General features: G+C 53.4%; 12 protein-coding genes across 12 annotated transcripts; 4 read left to right on the top strand and 8 right to left on the bottom strand.

Annotated features, from left to right (window-relative positions):
* Positions 1 to 232: 232 nt before the first annotated feature.
* BBA_06356 (uncharacterized protein) lies at positions 233 to 2,017 on the bottom strand (the record flags this gene model as incomplete). Its single annotated transcript, XM_008601453.1, has 2 exons — positions 233 to 1,211; positions 1,266 to 2,017. 2 exons carry the CDS (start codon positions 2,015 to 2,017, stop codon positions 233 to 235), a joined length of 1,731 nt encoding a protein of 576 aa, XP_008599675.1.
* A 1,251-nt stretch (positions 2,018 to 3,268) lies between these two features.
* Positions 3,269 to 4,713, bottom strand: BBA_06357 (MFS monocarboxylate transporter; the record flags this gene model as incomplete). Its single annotated transcript, XM_008601454.1, has 2 exons — positions 3,269 to 4,474; positions 4,567 to 4,713. The coding sequence occupies 2 exons, from the start codon at positions 4,711 to 4,713 to the stop codon at positions 3,269 to 3,271; spliced, it is 1,353 nt and encodes a 450-aa protein (XP_008599676.1).
* A 1,386-nt stretch (positions 4,714 to 6,099) lies between these two features.
* BBA_06358 (acid phosphatase) lies at positions 6,100 to 7,221 on the top strand (the record flags this gene model as incomplete). Its single annotated transcript, XM_008601455.1, has 4 exons — positions 6,100 to 6,238; positions 6,296 to 6,414; positions 6,462 to 6,655; positions 6,717 to 7,221. 4 exons carry the CDS (start codon positions 6,100 to 6,102, stop codon positions 7,219 to 7,221), a joined length of 957 nt encoding a protein of 318 aa, XP_008599677.1.
* Positions 7,222 to 7,354: 133 nt separating this feature from the next.
* Positions 7,355 to 8,440, bottom strand: BBA_06359 (putative cytoplasmic protein; the record flags this gene model as incomplete). The annotated part of the gene is made up of 2 exons (XM_008601456.1): positions 7,355 to 7,707; positions 7,771 to 8,440. The coding sequence occupies 2 exons, from the start codon at positions 8,438 to 8,440 to the stop codon at positions 7,355 to 7,357; spliced, it is 1,023 nt and encodes a 340-aa protein (XP_008599678.1).
* Positions 8,441 to 8,724: 284 nt separating this feature from the next.
* BBA_06360 (Succinyl-CoA synthetase, beta subunit) lies at positions 8,725 to 10,237 on the top strand (the record flags this gene model as incomplete). The annotated part of the gene is made up of 6 exons (XM_008601457.1): positions 8,725 to 8,772; positions 8,840 to 8,893; positions 8,976 to 9,048; positions 9,103 to 9,933; positions 9,987 to 10,105; positions 10,154 to 10,237. The coding sequence occupies 6 exons, from the start codon at positions 8,725 to 8,727 to the stop codon at positions 10,235 to 10,237; spliced, it is 1,209 nt and encodes a 402-aa protein (XP_008599679.1).
* Positions 10,238 to 10,356: 119 nt separating this feature from the next.
* BBA_06361 (dienelactone hydrolase family protein) lies at positions 10,357 to 11,290 on the bottom strand (the record flags this gene model as incomplete). Its single annotated transcript, XM_008601458.1, has 3 exons — positions 10,357 to 10,864; positions 10,927 to 10,999; positions 11,053 to 11,290. The coding sequence occupies 3 exons, from the start codon at positions 11,288 to 11,290 to the stop codon at positions 10,357 to 10,359; spliced, it is 819 nt and encodes a 272-aa protein (XP_008599680.1).
* Positions 11,291 to 11,530: 240 nt separating this feature from the next.
* Positions 11,531 to 13,422, bottom strand: BBA_06362 (thiolase-like protein; the record flags this gene model as incomplete). Its single annotated transcript, XM_008601459.1, has 7 exons — positions 11,531 to 11,746; positions 11,804 to 12,022; positions 12,062 to 12,200; positions 12,248 to 12,359; positions 12,405 to 12,551; positions 12,606 to 12,845; positions 13,038 to 13,422. The coding sequence occupies 7 exons, from the start codon at positions 13,420 to 13,422 to the stop codon at positions 11,531 to 11,533; spliced, it is 1,458 nt and encodes a 485-aa protein (XP_008599681.1).
* Positions 13,423 to 13,827: 405 nt separating this feature from the next.
* Positions 13,828 to 14,734, top strand: BBA_06363 (enoyl-CoA hydratase; the record flags this gene model as incomplete). Its single annotated transcript, XM_008601460.1, has 2 exons — positions 13,828 to 14,222; positions 14,296 to 14,734. The coding sequence occupies 2 exons, from the start codon at positions 13,828 to 13,830 to the stop codon at positions 14,732 to 14,734; spliced, it is 834 nt and encodes a 277-aa protein (XP_008599682.1).
* A 351-nt stretch (positions 14,735 to 15,085) lies between these two features.
* Positions 15,086 to 15,526, bottom strand: BBA_06364 (uncharacterized protein; the record flags this gene model as incomplete). Its single annotated transcript, XM_008601461.1, has 1 exon — positions 15,086 to 15,526. The coding sequence occupies one exon, from the start codon at positions 15,524 to 15,526 to the stop codon at positions 15,086 to 15,088; it is 441 nt and encodes a 146-aa protein (XP_008599683.1).
* Positions 15,527 to 15,880: 354 nt separating this feature from the next.
* BBA_06365 (galactoside O-acetyltransferase) lies at positions 15,881 to 16,685 on the top strand (the record flags this gene model as incomplete). Its single annotated transcript, XM_008601462.1, has 4 exons — positions 15,881 to 15,981; positions 16,037 to 16,099; positions 16,151 to 16,324; positions 16,370 to 16,685. The coding sequence occupies 4 exons, from the start codon at positions 15,881 to 15,883 to the stop codon at positions 16,683 to 16,685; spliced, it is 654 nt and encodes a 217-aa protein (XP_008599684.1).
* A 97-nt stretch (positions 16,686 to 16,782) lies between these two features.
* On the bottom strand, positions 16,783 to 18,367 carry BBA_06366 (MFS transporter, putative; the record flags this gene model as incomplete). The annotated part of the gene is made up of 5 exons (XM_008601463.1): positions 16,783 to 17,124; positions 17,172 to 17,537; positions 17,583 to 17,984; positions 18,031 to 18,045; positions 18,098 to 18,367. 5 exons carry the CDS (start codon positions 18,365 to 18,367, stop codon positions 16,783 to 16,785), a joined length of 1,395 nt encoding a protein of 464 aa, XP_008599685.1.
* Positions 18,368 to 18,835: 468 nt separating this feature from the next.
* Positions 18,836 to 20,029, bottom strand: BBA_06367 (succinate-CoA ligase; the record flags this gene model as incomplete). Its single annotated transcript, XM_008601464.1, has 5 exons — positions 18,836 to 19,170; positions 19,241 to 19,619; positions 19,667 to 19,783; positions 19,828 to 19,844; positions 19,891 to 20,029. The coding sequence occupies 5 exons, from the start codon at positions 20,027 to 20,029 to the stop codon at positions 18,836 to 18,838; spliced, it is 987 nt and encodes a 328-aa protein (XP_008599686.1).
* Positions 20,030 to 20,303: the final 274 nt, after the last annotated feature.

Consider the following 20,303-nt stretch of genomic DNA (forward strand, 5'->3'; position numbering starts at 1 on the left):
GGGCCACGCCCTTCGGCCCACGCCACTAGTACAACTATATAAGGTGGCGACACAAACTTGTTCACGCAATGGGCTGGAGTTGGTCGATTATTAAAGATTCGATACCGAGTAGTCATATAATACTTTTTCTCCATCACTCAGTGTAAAAGGCTGGTTGTTTTGCTATATTCAAATGACGTCCTTTTTAGCACAAGACGCCCACTTGGTCTACCCAAGCCAAACGCCACCAACACTATCTACCTCGGTTTTCTCGGTCCAGCCGTGCGGTATCATGGCGAGTGCCCACATCATCCTCGGAGATTGTAGATGCCTGACGGTGTCGAACAAATTTTGGCCATGTGTTTGTCAGGACGAGATACTTGATGCTTTGCTCCGCATCATCAAAGATTGTCTCATTGAATGCGTCAGGAACCTCGCCCCAGTACTGCACACGGTCCTCGACGCACACAGTCTCCAAAGACAATGACTCCAGCGCCGTCTCTGGCTGTGTGGCTTTCTCCCAGTCAACACCAAACGGTGTGGCAGAGTCAAGGGTACGCTTCTCTCCGTACAGAAGCCGGGTCGGTGCCTCAAAAACGGCTGCCAGCTTCTTTTGCTGCATGGACGAGATGTTGATTGGGAATTCTGCATCTTGGCGGCTGACAAACTGCGCGTAGATGCGCAGAGCTCGATTAAAACGTTCGCGGACAAGCTCGCGCATGTTGGTGTCGCTGCTGGGGTACTGCGAGGTGCGGATGGAGCTGGGAAACGAAGACTTCCACTCGGAAACACTGGTGAGAAAAGCAATGTTCTCGCCCGAGAATTCGCGCAGCGCAGAATACTGCTGCAGAGGAATGGGATTGCGCTCCAGGACATACTCCAGAGCGCTCATTGTCAGGATACTCTCGTCGGAGCTGGAGCTGTATGATCCAGCAGCAGACTTGCGGCCGGTGAGAATGGATTCGACAATGGTACTGTCTCCGGAAGACGCGAGCGATCTGACGCCCTTGACAGCTTTGCCGCGATTCTTGGACTCCCATTGCGCAATGTGATTGAGTGTCTCCTTTTGCAGGCGCTGGCAACGCAAAATCTCCCAACAAGGCACAAAAATGGTGAAAATCTCCATGAAGATTATGGCCAAGCAGATCCATTGAGGCGGAACAAAGTACTTGTTTACGGCCTCCATTGCAGGAACGTACATGGCAATAATCCACATTGGCGTGGCGGGCAAGCTGCCACATGTTATTAGTGGTGACTCGCCATCGAAATCCCCAGGTAATACTTACTTTGCAATTGTGCAGCCAATCGTTTGGAGTCGCCAGCCGTGTGTATCTTTGATATGGCGAGACTTCCATAGGATAATAGGAGCAATGACCCAGGCCCAGGTGAGCTGCCAGAAGCACGTCGGCCACCATTCCCATCCGCGGCCCATGGCCGCCTTGCGCTCCATTTCCGTGCCGCCGACTTCTGTGCCGGGAATACCGAAAGAAGGGTGGAATTTTCGAGAAATCAAATACATGAAGATGGTGAGAAAAAGCTGAAAGAGCATTCCGATACTCACGAGAATAAGCATCTTTGACGTGTAGTCGAGCCGCCTCAACTTGTTGATAAGCCCAGGACCTGCCTTTTGCTTCATGCCGCCGCCGCCGCTGCTGCTTCTGCTGTTACCGTTGGTCGCAAACTTCTCCTGTCTCTTGGCAACGTGCAGGAAGCGCGTGTTTGACGCGTGGAACAACGCGATGCCAAAAGGAAAGTACGTGCCCATGATCCAGTACTCGGCGTCGGGAGGCGCCATGGCACCGATAATGTATCCGAGTTGTCCGCTGATCCAGTATAGATGCAGCAAGGTAATGGCCGTCAGGGAAAGTCCCAGGCCACGCATGCGTATCATGGGCAGATGGCGTTTTCTGATGAGGAATGCCATGCCACACACGACAATGGCTGTCCAGATGCCAGCCCAGCAAGCCCACCAGATGCCGACGGCGTCGACATTGGGTCTAGGCTTGCTGTCGGGCGTGACACCCAGTTCAGATCCCATGTTGCAAATATCAGAGCAGTAATGAAAAAGGTTCAAGTTCCTCGTGATTGGAAATTTGTTGCCGTTGCAAATGACTGAGCTTGTGTCAAGATGAACTAATGTATGACGGTGAAGGAGTCGTTGGAAAACCAGATATAACTGTCGTGTAGTAGGGGCAGAACACGCTAAGACTTCCTTTTCTAAGTCCAAAAGAAAAGTTGATGCAGGTCTGTTTCTCTCCTCTTTCTTTTCTGTTGGTACATTGGTACATAAAAAAGAAAGAATAAAAGAGACAGCGTTTTCGCCTCGGTACTAACACCTGTGTGAACTAGACGACGAACTTGCTTTTCCCATGAGGTGGGGGAACTCCTCCCATGTCTTGCCGCTGCATGGCGTGTCGATCGGAGCCGTCAAGAGAGATTTTCGCGGTCGAAGGATTTTAGACATGTTCTGATTCCTGAACCATGACAAAGGTAAAAAAGGTCAAAGCGCAAGGTGGCAGATCTCGGCCGTGTGCGTGGGATTGACAAGGCCCAACGGATCGCCACAGCACTACTGACGTGCAATCAGGGTCGGCTACCCATCGCATGTCGCCTTTAGCTCTACAATACCTTACATGATGGGGCCAATATCTGGTAGTCGGTTCCGCAGTCTCCAGCTACGTGGCTCGAACCTCTTGTGCGGTTCGTCCCAAAATCTCCCAGAACCGTATTTCCCGTAGAATTTCGGGCCGCCTTGTGTAGAAATCAAGTTATTGCGGCAACTTCAAAACGGTTAGAACGAGACTAACCCATGTGGTTTCTGGCACCCAAGGTTCTCCTGAACCTAAAGCATCCTTGACGCGATAGTTTACGGCTTCTCATGCACCAATTGTCGGCTTCGGCCCTGTCAATCGATGTCATGGAGCGGTCTCCCAGATTTCGACGCAAGTAAAGAGTCTGTATCAAGAGACAGCAGTACTTGGGCGGATCTTTCATCTCGTCTGTACCCTCCGTGCCTCCCATTCGGCTGTCATCGCTTCCGTGGACGTCCAACTAGTTGCCAACTAGCAATGGGATTTTCCAGCGCTAACGGCATGGCCTACACTAGCGCTCTACTTAGCATCAAAAGAAAGAGGATGTGGACATGTTTTCTTTTGTTACAGCAAGCCGTCTGTTGGGAGATTTCAGATTTTGGAGTGACTTTTGGTGGTTGAGTGATTCTTGCAATCTACCGAGTGCTTGTAAATCTATTGCGTCTTCGTATTTGTGTCGAGTATGCCGGTCGGTGTCTTCATGCTGTCCTGACTCTAGAAGCCGCCCTAATGCTCGATTTGAAGGTCTTGGACATGTTCCAGAACGGTGCCCATGCCGACAAAATCGCAGTAAGCCCCGTGCATAGAATCATCGGACCATATCTCGTGGCATATCCAATAGCCTCGTCTGTCAAAAGCCCTGGCACAGCAATGAGAGCACCACTGAGTGGTCCTCCCGCAACAAAGCCAACGCCGCGCCCACCCATGAGCAGCCCAAACAGCAACGACGGATCAGCTGCCAGATCGTCCCGCTGAATCTCACGCATCATGCTTGTCCAGGTCGAGCTGAAGCCGCCGGCAAAGAATCCGTACACGAGCGCAAACATGATGACGTTGGCCAGGTGCCGACTAAGGCCCCAGAGCAGAAACACGGGCGCAGCGCTGCCAATGGCAGAGATGAGAACCACCTTGGTCGCATTGAGGCGGTCGCTTAGCATGCCAAGAAAGAGCGCGCCAAAGGTACTAGACAGCGAGAACATGGCAATGAGGATCGGCTTGGTGATGGACGAGTAGCCGACGTCGGTCGCATAGCTGGCCATGTACGTGCTGGGCATGATATAGCCAAGCGCCTGGATGATGATGCCGACCTGCATCATCCAAAAGGACGTTTGACGGAGGAAGCCGAGCGACACGCGGCGGTTCTGGGCTTGCAGGTGCAGCGGCACGCGGGGCTTGAGGAAGAGGAGCGTCGGCAGCGTCATGATGGCCGACGCGGCAGCCCACGACAGCAGCGTGGCCCGGAGACCGAACCGATTGAGCAGCCCGCTAAAGACAAACGGCATCACCATGCCGACAATGGACTTGCCCGCCCACATTATGCCGTAGGCGAGCCCCTTTTTGGCCGAGAACCACTCATCCATGTACTTGGAGATGGGGCTGAACAGCAGCCCGCATCCCATCGAGTACAGCGCGCCCTGGGTGGCAATGAGGCCGCCGACGGTCGTCACGTATGCCGACGCGCAGATGCTCGCGACAGTAATGGCCAGTCCGAGAGGACCGCACCAGGGACGCAGCCGCGGGAACCAGCTCAGCACCATGAACGCAAGCGGCATCATGAGATACATGACGCCCATCTGCAGGGCCCCGACGGTGGCGAATGAGCCAGGCGGCGCCTTGATGGGGCTCTCGTCGCTGGTGTAGTACTCTTGGAAGATGCCAAACGCCACGGAATAGCCTAAATGCTGCTGGTCAGGAAAACGGCGAGAGGATCCACGCGGAAAAGGGAAAGAGTTTTCAGCAAAAGGGTTGGCTTGCCCCAGATTGGCGCCTGCGCGACGGTGCAGCAGATGAGAGCCAAGTACGCATCGCGGCCGCGGTCCGTTGGCGGGAGACTTGTGCCGCTGGTGGTGGCATTTCCATCTAGTATTTGCAAAGTCTCGATTGAGCGGCGATGCTCGTGCTCGTGGAAATCAGATTGCGGCATGATGTGCAACGCGCTCAATGCAGTTGAACGAGTTTGGTCGGTGCAAGAATGAAGTTGTTGGATGCTCCAGAAGAACTTCTCCTCTTCATCCTATACGGAAAGGTCAATTAGTCAACAAGGCCCTGTGAGATGCCTCTTCGGGTCAACTATGACGGCTGACAGTGGAGACTTGAGCCAGTAACAAGGCTTCACGGATCCGAGATCGCTCGTGATCAACGATTCTAGCACCAAGGTTTTATAGTGAAATTCGAATCGCGTCCCAGCACTTCTTGTGTATCAAGACGAGTCTCTACACCAGGTCGCAGGTAATGCAAGACTACGACCTCGTCTTCAAGTTTCGCATGGCGCGCAAGGACTCGTCCAATGGCGGTCAACCGAACAACTACACGGTCGCCGTTCTCAAAGGTGACTCGATAGCAAATATTGCAGCCCCATTGGCGAGAAGCTTGGCTGTTTTTTAGGGTAATTGGCAATGTCTTATCGCCTGTATGGCTGCAGTTCGTTCGGGGTTATTTCTGAGGAGTGACTTCAGCCAAGCGCCGAACAGGATGTTCGCCCTAGTTTTAGCCAAATGATCAAAATCCATGGCCAGCAAGTAACAGGCTTTGTGTTGGTAAAGATTTGGTATCCCATTGTTCCGATGGGAAGAGAAGGCGTAAGGGGGATACAGTGTACAGTTTGCATCACACAGTGTTATTAGCCCAATCCCAGTCACGCACTGTCTACCTAGTCCTTGAGGCTGATATTGATAGAACCGAGTGATTTAGCCAAGATAGCTTCAATCCATCAAGTAACAACATTCAAAGCAGAGTTCACGCCAATTGACATGCAATGACTGAGCCCTTGAACCGACAAGCGATACACAACTTTTTACGGTCAAAATGAACTATATCAATTGAAAAATGTGGTGGTAAAGTACAGGTCGCTCTGTGGGACCCTGGGACCCTACCATTGGGCAAAACCTGCGTCAGCAATCGAAATTGAACATAACGTAAATTATCCGTATATGAGGAAAATGTAATGATTTGAGGATCGCGCTGGCGATGCCAGATCCATTGTCATTCTGGAATCTTGGTGCAGCACGCCCTCTTATCAGCAGCCTCGGCCACCTCCGCCGCCTACACACGCTAATCCACCACCATCTCACCCCAGACAAGTCATCTCAGCCCTGCTCTTTCTGGCGACTACGGACCATGCCTGGTCCGGCAGGCGAGCAGTTATCTTCATGGGAACTTTTGCTCTCTAGGCATGTATGCAGGTTTCTTTGCTTGCCAAGGTTTCCGTACAAATAGCCTGCAGGACCCGTCTGCCAGCTCTCAATTGACCTCGTTCCCCTTCCCCATCCCATTGTGTTGAAAGATTCCAGGTCCCCCCCCCCCCCCCAACATGCTCGTCTCTAGTCTTTTACCGCTAGTCCTCGCCGGCTCTGCCCAGGCTCTCAACATCCTGCTAAACAATGACGACGGCTTTGCTTCGGGTAACCTGCGAGAAGTATATCGCCTATTAAACGAGGCTGGCCACAATGGTGCGCTTCTCCAACGCTTGTTTTCGATGGTTTCATGGACAAATTTAACGTTCTTAGCTTGGATCGTTGCACCAGCCACTATGCAGAGCGGCATGGGCGGTAAAAGCGACTTTAGCAGAGAAGGCAACCTTACAGCCGCGTCACAGTACGACTTGATTCCCAAGGGCGCCCCATCTGTAAGAATCATCCTTAAGACGCTATGCGCAAAAGTTGACAATTGTAGATTGGCAGTGATCCCCACGACAGCCACATTTGGTACTACAATGGCACTCCTGCGGCTTGCACATTTGTCGCCCTCGACTATGTGCTGCCTCGCTTTGCCGATTTCAAGGTTCCCGACCTCGTTCTAACTGGGCCCAACTTTGGAACCAACCTAGGACCCTTTGTCTGGACTCTTTCGGGCACTGCCGGTGCCGCGTACGTTCCTGTTGGATCCAAAGATGCTGAAAACCCCGCCAATCACTGACAAATCTACCAGCTATGCCGCCACTCACCGCAGCATCCCTGCCATTGCGCTCTCCGGTAGCAACCGGGAGGTGCCCTACTTTGACGTGAAGAACGGCAGCGACCCAGCCACACTCGTCGCCAAAGTGGCCGTCAAGGTCGTCGACCAGGTCATCAGGAGCAGCCTCAAGGGCGGCCCCTTACTACCTCTCGGATACGGCCTCAGCGTCAACATACCGGAGCTCAAAGCCAACGGCACCGAGCCGGAGATTGTGCGCACACGCATGACGGGCAACGCGCAGGTCAACGAAGCCGTGTGGGACCCCAAAAAGGGCATCTTTACATGGGCCAATCTGAAACCCTACGCCGCGGGTGTGAATGCGTGCGTCCATGGCGACTGCTCTCTGCCAGGTGAGACGTACGTGGTCGAGAACGGTGGAATCTCCATCTCCATTTACACGGTCGACTATGATGCGCCTTTGAGCGAGTACGCTAGCAGCATCATGCAGCGACTCGCGCCTCTGACCAAAGCCGATTAATATGGATGAAGAGGACTCGAATGAATATATGAATGATGATACTAGCGACTGATTGCATGCACCTTGTCTATATTTACATTGATAGCGATTGCATGCACTTGATATACATGTACATTGATAGCATGGCGACGACTTATAGCACAACAGCTTTCATGCACACCACCCCATCCTTGTCTGCCAATATCTGATACTTGTTACCCTCTGCTTCAGCCTCTACATTAGCCGTGTGCACTTGATATTGGTCGCCGGCGTATAATGGCGACATGGCGCGGTATACAATCTCCTTTGGTGCCTGGCCATTTCCATGTACATCTCTCCAATAATCAAGTATATTGATGAGATTCAACGGCCCATGCACGACAACCCCGGGATGGCCTTCGACGGCGGTCGTCCAGCCCTCGTTGTAGTGAATCTTGTGGCCGTTGAACGTCAAGGCCGAGAAGCGAAATAACCCTACGGGCGACCAGCAAAAGTTTCGTGCAGGAACTGGCCGTCTGTCAGAATTGCACGTACAGTCTTTTTTTTTTTTGCTTGGTCACCTGCACTTACAACTTGAAGCACTCGTTACGTCTTTAATTACTGTAGGTCCCTGCTTCGTCTGCCTCGGTGGCTTCGGTGCTGCTGCTGCTGCTGCTGCTGCACTGCTCGGGTCGACTTCTGGCCGGAATACCCAGGATCGCCTGTCCACAAGCGCCACGCCGCGAGGGCCTTGCAATTCCTTGACCACCTCGACAAGGACCATTTCACCAGCCGAGCGGCTCTTCTTGGCCGTAGCGCTCAGCAGCGTGGTGCGCTCCTCCACCTCGTCGCCCACGCGGATGGACGCGCTCTCGGCCGACCACTGCATCGTGCCGCCCGCCCACATTCGCCTCGAAAACGGCGCCGCCGCGTTGTAAGTTCTGTCGGAGCCGTCGGGCCCCAGCTCATCCTCTACGCCAGACGGCGTAAAGTACACCAGATGGTGTCCCGGTGGCACCGGCGTACCGACAGCTGGCGGGCGCTCTGTGACGTTGTGAGTCCCGATGCATGTTCGGCCTAGAGTCAGCGATAGCTTCTGCAGCTGGTTGCCGTCAATGAGCTGCCGGCGGCTGACAGTCTTGCCCGCAAAGGTGTCGAGGAGGCGCGCTGCGGCGTCTTGCGCCGTGCTTTGCTGGTGACGAGCCGAGGTCTCAAACTTCCGCGCCCATTGTACGCTCGCCCGAAAATGTAAACTTTTCATTTTTTTGTGATTTGCAGTAAAGGCAAAATTTAATTACTGAGGTTTTCGCAACGACGTGTTCGCAGCTGGCTCAAACTATGTACCGGACCAAGCTCGCAATGTCATATAACCGGGCGCTAACTGTATTCCCATGACGACGTTGATACCCCGCGAGAAGCCATCATAAAGCCGGCTAGTGGCCGGCAACTAAACACACAAATTGCATTGAGGTTTCGAAACATCAACTTGGACGTAAGAAACATCTCCAAGAGAACTTCGGTGTATTTTTTGATTCATCAGACTCAATGGCTTTGCAAAGATCAGCTCTGCGTCTTTGGAGGTCGAGCTCTCAGGTAGGCCTCATACCAACAACAGCCAAGTCTGAGTGTAGGCTGATATGAGTAGCTTGTCGTTAGACAGCACGTGCGGAGGCTCACACTTCACCAATATCAATCGCAAGAACTATTGAAAGAGGTGAGATTGCTGCTTTTATATTTTTTTTATTTTTTTTTATTTCTTTTTTTTTTGGTCCTTTACTTGCAGCTTACAAAACTAGGCCGGTGCTGCCGTGCCAAGGGGCCTCGTTGCGCGCAGCGCCGAGGAAGCTCGAGCAGCGGTGGAAGAGCTCGGTACGTTGGACCATCTCCAATGCTCCGAGTCAACGATTTAACGGATGCTTCTAGGAAATAATAGCCGGCTAAGTGCGCAGCTTCTTAAGCGAAAAACATCTTTGGCAGAGCAGGAAGCCGCCGGTCTGGTGGCTCGCAGCCCCGAGCAGGCAGTCAAGCTCGCCGCTGAGCTTCTACGGCCATCCGACGGCGCCATGGTCGCCAAGGAGCTGTACATTTCACAGCCAGCATCACACGATGAAGTATGGTACTTGGCCATGACTGTTGACCGCGAAAACTACCAGCCCGCCATTGTCTTTTCCAAGCACGGCGGCCAGGACATTCGCTCCATCTCCGAGCAGCACCCAGCTAGCATCCGCTCGTACAACTTTACACTGACCGAGGGTGTGCCCGAGTCTCTCGTCCAGCGCATCGCTTTGGACATTGGTGTATCCCACGTCACTGAGATTGCCAGCCTCGGCAAGACACTCAGGGCCCTGCACAAGATCTTTGTCGAAAAGGAAGGCATGCTGCTCGAAGTCTGCTCACTGGCCCGTTCCAACCATGCCTTTGTTTGCCTGGATTCGAGGTTTATCTTTGATGATGATGCGCACAAGAGACAGGCCGACCTCTTTGCCTTGCGCGACAAGGAGCAAGAGGTGCGCGACGAGGTCGAGGCGGAACGGTACGGCCTCGTGTACGTGCGCATGGACGGCAACATTGGCAACGTCGTCAACGGCGCAGGGCTTGCCATGGCGACGAATGATGCCATTGACCTGGCAGGCGGCAAGAGCGCAAACTTTCTCGATGCCGGCGGCCAGGCGACGACGCAGACGATGATGCAGGCATTTAGCATTATCCTCAGAGATGAGCGCGTCAAGGCCATCCTCGTCAACATCTACGGCGGTACGTTACTTCTCACGGCAAGAAAATACCATCCGTTGTCTAACCCGTTGTAGGCATCACACGATGTGACATGATTGCCGAGTCCATCATTGGCGCAGCCAGCGAGATGAATATCCACGTCCCAATGGTGGTTCGTCTTCAGGGCACAAACTCGGAAGCGGGATTACAACTTGTAAGTATTACTACTGCGACGCACTTGCAAAGTGCTGACTGGTCAAAGCTCGCGGATGCGGATCTAGGGCTGTACGTGGAGGCTGATTTCGGAAAGGCGGCACAAAAGGCCGTTGAGCTCGCCAAAACATGAGCCTTCATCTTGGTGGTTCATATAGAATACACTGTAAACCATTCATACAAGTGGTCCCCTAGACTAGAACACAGTGCAAAGCATTACATAAAATCATATTCTTTCTTCATAGCGTCCCGTTAAAAGTGCTTCTTGAACCAGTCAACACTCTGGTCCTCGGCCCTGGCCGCCTGCGCAGCCACATCATCTTTGGTCAAGTCGGCACGCACAGCAAAGCCATGGCCAGTCCCCGGAATCACATATGCTTCGCCCGTCGCGGGGCTCGGGAGAGCTTCCACAATGGCCTTGACTTTCTCAGCCTTGGCAGGTGAGATTTGGTCATCCTTGGCCGCCAAAGCAAACGAGACGGGGCGCTGAATCTTTTGAATGTCGGAGGGAATACTCAGTATGCTGGGATGGGCCGTGAAGCCCGCGTCGAGGAGCGGCTTGCCGTCAATCTCGTAGCCGTGGCTCAGCAAAACGACGTGCTTGCCGCCCCAGCAGAAGCCAGCAGCGCCGATTGGCTGCGTGGCACCCTCGTCCTTGCGCAGTTGCTCAAAGAAGCCCTTGACGACGGGAAAGGTCTTGCCGGGGTTGCAGTAGTAGAAGAACGGGATGATGTCCAGCACGGCCCAAAAGACGTGGTAGCTGCCCAAAAAAAAGTTCAGTATGCTTCAAAGTAGGTACTGTCAACACACAATCTCACCGACATTTTGGTGAGGATGTTGGATGAAGTCGAAAATGCGCGGCCATGATCAAACATTCTCAAGGGAGCGGCATGGCCTTGGCGAGAATCAGCACTTGGGTGCACTGGCAAGCCATTGATTGCAGCCTACCATTCATAAAATCGGGGAGGTAGACGGTAAAGTCGCCCTTTTCGGCATAGTTATCCGCAAGCAGGCGATTATTACCAAATTTCCATCCAAAGGCATCGGGGATGATGACGATGATGCCGCGCGACTGGGTGCCCTTGGGCGGGCGCGAAATATACGTGTCGAGGCCGTGGACATTGCCAACCTCGCCCTTGGGCTGGCCCTCGTGGATGTTGCCGCGGAAACAGTCTGCGCAAGCCATTTTCAAAGGATGGTATCTAAAGGCTGATTGATATCTCGTCGCGGAATGAGACGTTGAATGTCACAAGAGCACGCACGCTAACTAACAGGTTCATCAACCGAGGCTGGAGCTGACGCACACTAGAAGGATCTCACCGTCGCATTGAAATACGTCACGAAATACGTCACGTGCAGTTTGTCATTGATGCCTGCTCCGAGCTTTAAAACTCTATAATTGTCTCTAGCAATTGCATCTTGTATTTTACAGGTTCGGTTTGGCGTCAAAGTAAAAGAGATTCCTCTCGTCTTCCTTTCGTACAACGCCCGCCTCACCAATGTGCTCCACGGAACGTTGGGCCAGTCTTTGCAGCGTCGCATCGTCGCCGTGATTCGCGAGGAACCGCTCGCCAGTCTTGAGCTTCCCGACAATGAGGCCGAGATTGGGTACTCCAGAGCGATCATACTCGATTGTATAAGTCTGTGGGCTTGTGTCAGCATGAGGTGATCAGGCCCAGAACCTGCATCGGCAACTGACTTCAATGGTGGCGGGGCCGGTGGCGTCTTCGGCAAATGGTGGCGCCGGGTCCTGCACGACAAGAGGCAACGGGTTCTCCAACGGGTAGTCCTTTCCGTCCTTGCGAGGTTGTGCTGAGAGGCAGACAACGTACTGATGCGTGAGCATACCGCCGTTGGCAAGAATCAGGCCGTTGTTGTATTTGCGGCTGCGCAGCTCTCGCGTCATGGCCGTGAGCGCCTGAGGCTGTCAGTATGTTTGCTTTCTCAAAAGTGAGACTGTACTTGCGTGCATGGAGTAGTTGTTTCCGGCGCCTCCGAATGATGTTAGTCCGCCCAAGAGTGAAATTGGCTTTTCCGGAGTGGTGGGCGAGAGTTCGAAATGATCGCATGCAAGCTTGGGGACAATCGGGAAGCATCTGAGATGTCTCAGCGTAGCACTTGGCATTGTCTCAGGTTGACTTACGAGTAAAAATCGAAAACGTCAATCTGCTCTTTTTTCAGGCCACAGACTTGCAGTGCAGAATTGAGCGAGTTTGTAATCGCTGGACTGCTAGCGAACCCAGGTCGTTCCCAGACTACTTTATTAGTTCGACTCTTGAGATTACGATAGAATCACTCACAGTTGTCCTTTTCGTGAGTACCGGCTCCGCCAAGAATATACACCCACTTGTCTTTAGGAATACCGAGTTTCTCAGCATGCTCCGTCGACGTCAAGATGCAGGCAGCCGACAGATTGACACCGTTAAAGGCATTCATCAGTAGGGGGTCTGGTACATTCTGTTAGCTCATCATACATTGCTCCTTCTGGCCAAAGAACTTACAAGGGTCGCAGATGATGCGGTTTCGCTTCGAGATGGAGCCGATGAATTCAGCTGATTTCGGCTTCTCGCCATAATTCCACGAGTATTTGTTCTTGGAGCCAATCTCGTCGAATGAAGCGTACATGGTGGCCGATTCCTGGTTATTTTGCTGTGCAGTGTGGTGAAGATGTGCGCGGCGCGCAATCTCATACAAAGGGTAGACATGGATGGGAAGACCGACGGAGTGACGTGCACCAGCACCTATCTAGTCAGTGAATGTTCATCAGCGGGCAAAGGTGGAATTACCATCTCCCAAAATGGATAAATCCATCGACAATGTCTTGCCGTCCGGATCAGGCTCGACCCAGCCCGGCGGTGGCATTTGGCCTGCTTTCTGGCAACCCGCAACTGACTCTGTTAATATTACCCCGATAAAAGGGATGCGCTACGTACGTGAAGCCATGGCCTCGCCGCCAGTCAGAATGGCCACCTTGCTCTGGCCGTTGGCGATGGCTCTGGCTGCTTCGTCGCATTGCAATGCAGGTTGGTTGCCGCCGTGCGTCGGCATCTCTTTCGTTGCCGGCCTAATTCCCAGATCATTGGCTACAGTGCTCAGCAAGTCATTGTAAGCCCACGTCCACGTGGGAATGATGCGCAAGCTATCTGCATCGCCGAGAAGCTGTTTCTGTGCACCGGCATCGAGACCTGTGTCTTTGATGGCGTTTTGGATGGCGCCGACCATCATTTTTGAGGGCTCGATGGCGTCCTCTGGCTTGCTAGATTTGTTTCTAACATCGCCAACACCAATGATAATGGGAGTGGCTCGACTTGGCGACATGTTTGCTGATGCGCGGCTAGCCTGCAGTCAATTGCAGACGGCTTTCTTTGGCAAATGGAATGATTCTCTAATTGGGTGTTTATTTTGCTTGCTATCAACACTGTGGTTATGTTGATGCTTTACAAAGAGAAGTTTTATTCTTGACAAGAAAAAGCTGCCAACGCACAGTTGATCATAATCGGCTATGTGCTGCGGGGAGCTAGTTTAGATTGTTAACTACTTTTCTGGCCCGAGGTTCCCACACGGGAAAGGCTAGTTTTCCCCAGACAACCCCAGCATATCCATAAACACATCTTTTCATTCTATTTGAACGTTTTCTTCTACAATCTACGAAGAAATCTCATCCCATATCTCGAAAACATAGAAAGTCCGTCCTATATCCGGAAAACATAGAAAACCAACACCATGGCGGACAAGCTAGAGACTCAACCTCCAGAGGTCACCGTTTACGAGCTCAGTTACCCGGCGCCATATGTGCTCCTCGTCACCATTAATCGCGAAAAGTCAATGAATGCCATCCATACCGATGGCCACTATGAGGGCGAGAGGCTGTTTCAATGGTTTGATGACGAGCCCTCGCTGCGAGTGGCTGTGATTACGGGCAAGGGGAAAAAGGCATTCTGCGCAGGCCAGGATCTGAAAATGTTGATGGAGAGGCAACTCTCGGGGGAACAGTCCAACGTGGCTACTCTGCCGCCGACAGGTTTCGGCGGTCTCAGCAGACGCCTCGGCAAGAAGCCGGTGATTGCGGCCGTCAATGGATTAGCTCTAGGGGGCGGCTTTGAGCTGGCTTTGAACTGGTAAGTCGAGACTTTTACCCAATTGTGAGCTCACATGAGAACTTTCCTGCTAATTTTCTTTTTCTGGAAATAGCGACATGGTTGTCGCGTCACCCACGGCAACATTTGGTCTGCCCGAGGTGAAGAGAGGCGTATGGGCGGGCGCTGGTGGCATCCCCCGCGTCGTGCGCATTTTTGGCATGCAGCTAGCTTCCGAAATTGTGCTTGCAGCGCGCACACTCACGGCCGAGGAGGTCAGGCACCACGGATTCGCCCGCATCGCCGCCTCGCAGGACAGCGTTGTGCCCGAGGCCGTGGCCCTGGCGGAGCAGATTACCGAATCGTCACCAGACGCCATCATCATAAGCCGCGCGGGCCTGCGAGAAGCTTGGGAGACGGCCAGCGTCGAGAGGGCCGCGCAAATCATGGACGAGCGCTATATGCGACAGCTGCTTAATGGCGAGAATATCAAGTTGGGTTTGATGGCATTTGCGAGTAAAGAGAAGCCAAAGTGGGTGCCGTCCAAGATGTAGGTCCTGGATGGGCATGTAAATTATAATACATAATCATCGTGTTAATTTACGCTGCATACCACCTTGCGTACATGCTCCGATAATTCAATTCCTAAAGCATCATTAAATACAGAGCACGATACCGTACATAGACATGTATTCGTCTACATCTTGCTAGCGTCTCTAGGTACTACCTATCCACCAAATCCTCTACCTATCAACAGGTCATTTCAGCGCCTGACGGCTATGTCAAAGCCCGGCCTCGGCTACTCTCCAACTCGGCACCCCAATTCCCCAGCATATGCAACCACGAATCATCTAATCAACAAGCACCCAGACCCGTTCGTTCCGTTGCTACTATTAGAAGCTTTTTCATCTCGTCTCAATCGACCACGAGCAAGATTCCTGCCCCTTGGCCTGATCCTCCGTCAGCCCGCCCACAATAGTCGACGGTATGCCCTGCAGAGCGCGGCACTCGTCTTCAAAGCGGCGGCCCTCCAGCATCGTCATTGTCGTCGGCACCACGCAGTAATTTTCGCAAATCAGGCCGCGAGCCCCAACGCACGCGCCGCCGAGCAGTTTAATGTTCTCGTCGCCCCTGCCGTTGCGCGACAGGCACGTCTTGCGGCTGTACTCGATGATGCCCTCGGCGCACTCGAGCTGCGGCTGGCCGGCCGAGTCTTGGTAGACTTTGAAGTCGCCGTGCTTGCAGATTCTGAGACAGTCGAGGCTGCTGCGGCAGATGGCGTCGTTGTAGTAGTTGGCGGCAGCCGCGGCGGCCGACACTGCAAAGGCAAGGACATGTAGCCTCATTTTGAGTCGCTCTTACTCGGGGGGGTTACAAATGGCATCTGCGCCGCCGAATTAGCCCTGTCTTTATATTTTCTCAGCCCGGCCTACGCCGCCTCTGGCCACGACAATCACAAAAATCGTGCAACCCCAATCCAACAACTGCTCAGGCAGGCCCAGACTGGGGAATCTGAACCCCCCACAAACTTCAACGCCCGACCAAGCTAGCCAAGCCGTGTTGTCGGTCCGACGGTTCGACTTCGGAACTTCCTCATTTGACCCTCACGGTGTGCCGCCGTTATTTAAACTGGCCATTTCCCGTTTCCAACTGTGCATCTCTGGTCATGACCAGAATAATCGACAACGGATCATTGACCCATGGCTGCCACGGAAAGAAACCAAGCCGCCCTTGAGCTGGCCAAGACGCTCGAGCACATTCCCTGGTGCGACGACTATGAAAAGATGATTTCTGGTGTCCTGTTGGTGCACTCCCTCCCTCTCCATACTACGAAGCAAACTAACTGTTTGCAAAAGTTATGATGCCCAAGCTCCTGAGCTGGTCCAAGGTCGCTTCCGTGCGAGGCGTCTAATGCACAAGTACGTTACGCCGGCACCATCAAGGCAAAAGACGTCGCTAAATACATTCAGATACAATACTACCTTTCCCGACGACGCCACTGTAGAGTCGCTTGAAAAGGATCGCACAAAGGCGCTCGGCGACATCTTTGGCAAGATTGGTAAAGGCGCTTATATTGAGCCTCCTCTCAACGTCGACTACGGCTGCAATATTGTCATTGGCGACAATTTCTACTCCAACTTCAAGTAAGCTGAACTTTTACTCTGAGGGAAACACAGCTGATGGTGTAGTCTCGTCATCTTGGACTGTGCCATTGTACAAATTGGCAATCGTGTTCAGTTTGGACCTTTTGTGTCCATTTTCGCCGCCACCCACGAGACTGGTGTGCAGTCCCGTCGCGACGGCGTCGAGTATGCCACACCCGTTGTCATCGGTGATGATTGCTGGATCGGTGGCAACACGACAATCATGCCCGGTGTCACCATAGGAAAGGGTTGCACGGTTGGTGCGGGCAGCATCGTGACAAAGTCGATTCCCGACTTTTCCGTCGCCCTTGGAACACCCGCTCGTGTCATCAAAAAGGTCGACCCCGTGCCGGACATGTAGACGAGAGGCGCTGTCGAATAAATCAATTATAAGCTTTTCTTGATGATAATTGCCTGCTAATCCCGTTGATGCACAGTATAGAAATACATTGCAAGACTTAGTCGCGCTTCTTGTCGATTCGCGGCAGAAGCAGCCAAACAACGAGCATCACCACCAACAGGGCAAGAATGATCGGTTGCAGTACGGTCGGGCCGGATCCCTGCACCAGCAGACCTGTCACGAATGGCAAAATGGCTGCACCGCATCCGCCGAAGGCTGCGGCAAAACCAATAACGACTACATGCAGGTGCTTAGGGAGCAGCTTACTGGCAACCAAAACAACACCGGGAAACATGGGGCCAAGGAAGAAGCCCTGTAGCGAAACGGCAACGGCAGAAACGATGAATTGGGGCACAAGCCAGAAAATGAGCTCAAGTGCAGCGGCGCAGCCAATGTATATCTGGCGAGGTCAGCATGTTGAAGTCGGTGCGAGTATGGCATACATACCGACATGGCCAGCTTGACACCAATCTTGGGGGTCACAAAGCCCAGTATCGCACGGCCAAACGTAATGCCAAGCCAGAAGCCAGCTGCCGACATTCCACTGGAAAAGTCGTCTTGCTTGCGAACTTTGCTCATAAAAGTCACGATCCAACCTCCAAGAGCAACTTCTACACCAACATACAACAGCAGGAAGAGCGCAGAGACCCAAGATACACGTGCCGCTGGCTTCTTAAACAGAGCTTCGCCAAGGCCAGTCTCATGTCTGATCTGTGTTTGTTGAGACTCTTTATAGGCGGCTTGGTAAACAGGCCCAGTGGATTTCCAGAATGCTGCTGTTAGAGAGACTAATTCAACTCCGGCGATGCCGATCTGATCAATTAGCCCAGTCCTAGATCGGTTGAAATTATTACATACCATTATATAGTAGAACGCATACCAAGAGAGGCCACCCTTGGTTATCATGGCCGTCGAGATGAAAGGGCTTATCACACCGCCAATTCCATAAAAGGCGTGCAAGAAGCCCAGCAGCTCGCTGGACTTGTCGAGATTTCCCACCCATGCGTTCCACGCTGCGTCGTAGATGCCGTTGCCGAAGCCCGCCAGCATAAAGGCAAACACGAGCGCGACAAAGGGCGGGTGCGTCGCAATGACGATGTACGCGAGAATGTGGCTCAAACCGCCCAAGATGGCGATACCGCGCTGGCCAATCTTGAGATGCAGGTGATTGTTGAGCAGCGCCGAACTAATATAGCCTACAACCGGGGAGAGGAAGACGAGCGAGACGACAGTATAAGTCAGATCGTAGTAGCTGATGAGCTATGGGGGGTTAGTGTGGTTCGTGCCGACATCGTGAAAGACCTACAGATTGGAGAAGAGGCTGCACACGTCAGTAATCAAGTCTGTAATGGTTTCGCTGTATTGATCCTCACTCCATAGGCAGCGTCGTTGGCTCCCATGACCAGAAAGCACCAGAAACACGCAGCAACACGAGATACGTTGCCGCGAGGATGGTTCCATCGTTGCAGCGCCGAGACGGCACCTGGCGGAGCATCGTCTGGCGTTGCGCACTCGTCTACCAGTCTCTGGCCGTTGCCGGCAAAGGATTCCGGACGGCCTGCCTTGTGGTCGTAGTCTACCTGCTTTGTCGGTGCAGGAATCTGCAGCGGTTGCAGCTCGACCGCACAGTTAGAAGTCGTCATGTGTTGCGATTTGTGGTGCAGTCTGTTGATTCAGTATGGTCCCGTACGCCAAGACAATGGCATAGCAATGGGACAGTGGGTTCTATATAAGCCGAGCCCGAATATCACGGCGAAGCACACCACCTTTTCAGCAATTTGTAAGGATGAAAATTGATCGGCATGAGTCAAAAGGAGCGGCGTCCGCTTTGGTTGCCAAGCGTTGTCGGAAACAAGGCCCGTCTTTCCATGAACAAAGGAAGCGCTTGCCTTGTCTATTTTAGACTTTGCTGGGCGCTATTACTAGGAGACAAGCAGCGATGAGCGTGGTGGCGGTATGTCCCCTTTAGGCAGTCCGGGGCAGTCCACAGCTTAATCCCCATTGCTCAGGGAGTTGGGCTGTTTTACCAGTTCTTATAACAATAATAATTCTGTATTGGTAATACGATTCTAGTGATGCTGAGTAATGCATTGAATACCGTTGCTACCCGTTTACATACCCAGAAGGTCTTTCATCGTGTCGCCCATTACGCCAGGATGCGGAACCACAATGGCGCCCGCCTTGCTCAGGGCGTCTGCCTTTTCCGCGGCCGAAACGTCGCGCGGCATCAGGACGGCGCCGGCATGGCCCATGACTCTGCCCTCGGGCGCGGTCTTACCAGCCACCATGGCAATGATGGGCTTGGGCTTCTCCGTGCGCGCGCGGTACTCCTGAATGACTTCGGCGGCGCGCAGCTCCGCCTCGCCGCCAATCTCCCCAATGACAATGATGCCTCTTGTCTCGTCGTCTTCGAAAAACAGCCGCAGCCCGTCGACAAGCGTGGTGCCTGATAATGTCAGCCCGCCCCCAATTGATCCGAGGCGCAAGCGTCGTCGCCCATTCGCGATAGAACGTACCTGGCAGCAAATCACCGCCCATGCCCATAACGATGCTTTGTCCCAGGCCCGCGTTGCTGGTGGCGCCGACGGCCTCGTAGCTCAGCGTGCCCGACTTGGAGACGATGCCAACGCAGCCCTTGCGGTACTGTTTGTAAGGCATAATGCCCACGCGGCACTGCTCGGGCGCGATGATGCCTGGGCAGTTGGGCCCGACCAGGCGCGTGCGGCTCTGCGTCTGCAGCACCTCGTGCACGCGCAGCATGTCGTGCACTGGGATGTGCTCGGCGACGCTGACGATGAGCGGTACCTCGGCCTCGATAGACTCGATAATGGCCGCAGCCGCGCCCTGCGCGGGCACGAAGACGGCGGTGACCTGGGGCCGGACCTGCTGCACCGCCTGCGGCGGTTAGCGCTTTGGCTCGTGCAGAGACCGGGAATACCTACCTCGCGGACGGTGTTGAAAACGGGCAAGTTGAGATGTGTCTGCCCGCCTTTACCAGGAGACACACCGCCGACTATCCGCGTGCCGTATGCTATCGTATCTTGTGCATTTGCCGTTGCCTGCGCTATTAGCCCGTGCATTTGGTTACACTCGATCGACCTACCGCTCTTCCGGTGAATCCTGAAGAGTCAGTTTGATATCTAACTTTACATTCAGGGTCTCTTACCTTGGAAAATGACTCTGCTTTCCTGGTTAATGCGCAGATTTCCGACTGTCTTCTCGTACTGGCTTGAATGCCGTCTCGAGCTCGGTACCTGTCGCAGAGCTCCCCGCACGCGCCCGTGTCTTGCCGCGCCGCCAAACATGTCAATTGAAGATGCAAAGAGGACTACGAGATTATTGAGAGTGTCTGGGTCAGTAGTGCGACTTTTGGCTCAATTGGTGTATTTTGTGCCTGGCGGCGCGGATGTTGCTCGGTTACTGGATTGATTCGGCTACTCGACATGATGTCACTAGCGCGATAGATTCACGAAGCACCCGAGTAACCTGCGATGACCCGACAATCTCTTGCACAGCACTAGGCCACCAATTCATGCGCGCCGAGTCGCTTACTGAGGCTGATTAGTTCATTGCGATGGA

This window comes from Beauveria bassiana (assembly GCF_000280675.1).
Source record: "Beauveria bassiana ARSEF 2860 unplaced genomic scaffold BBA_S00018, whole genome shotgun sequence".
Taxonomy (NCBI): Eukaryota; Fungi; Ascomycota; class Sordariomycetes; order Hypocreales; family Cordycipitaceae; genus Beauveria; species Beauveria bassiana.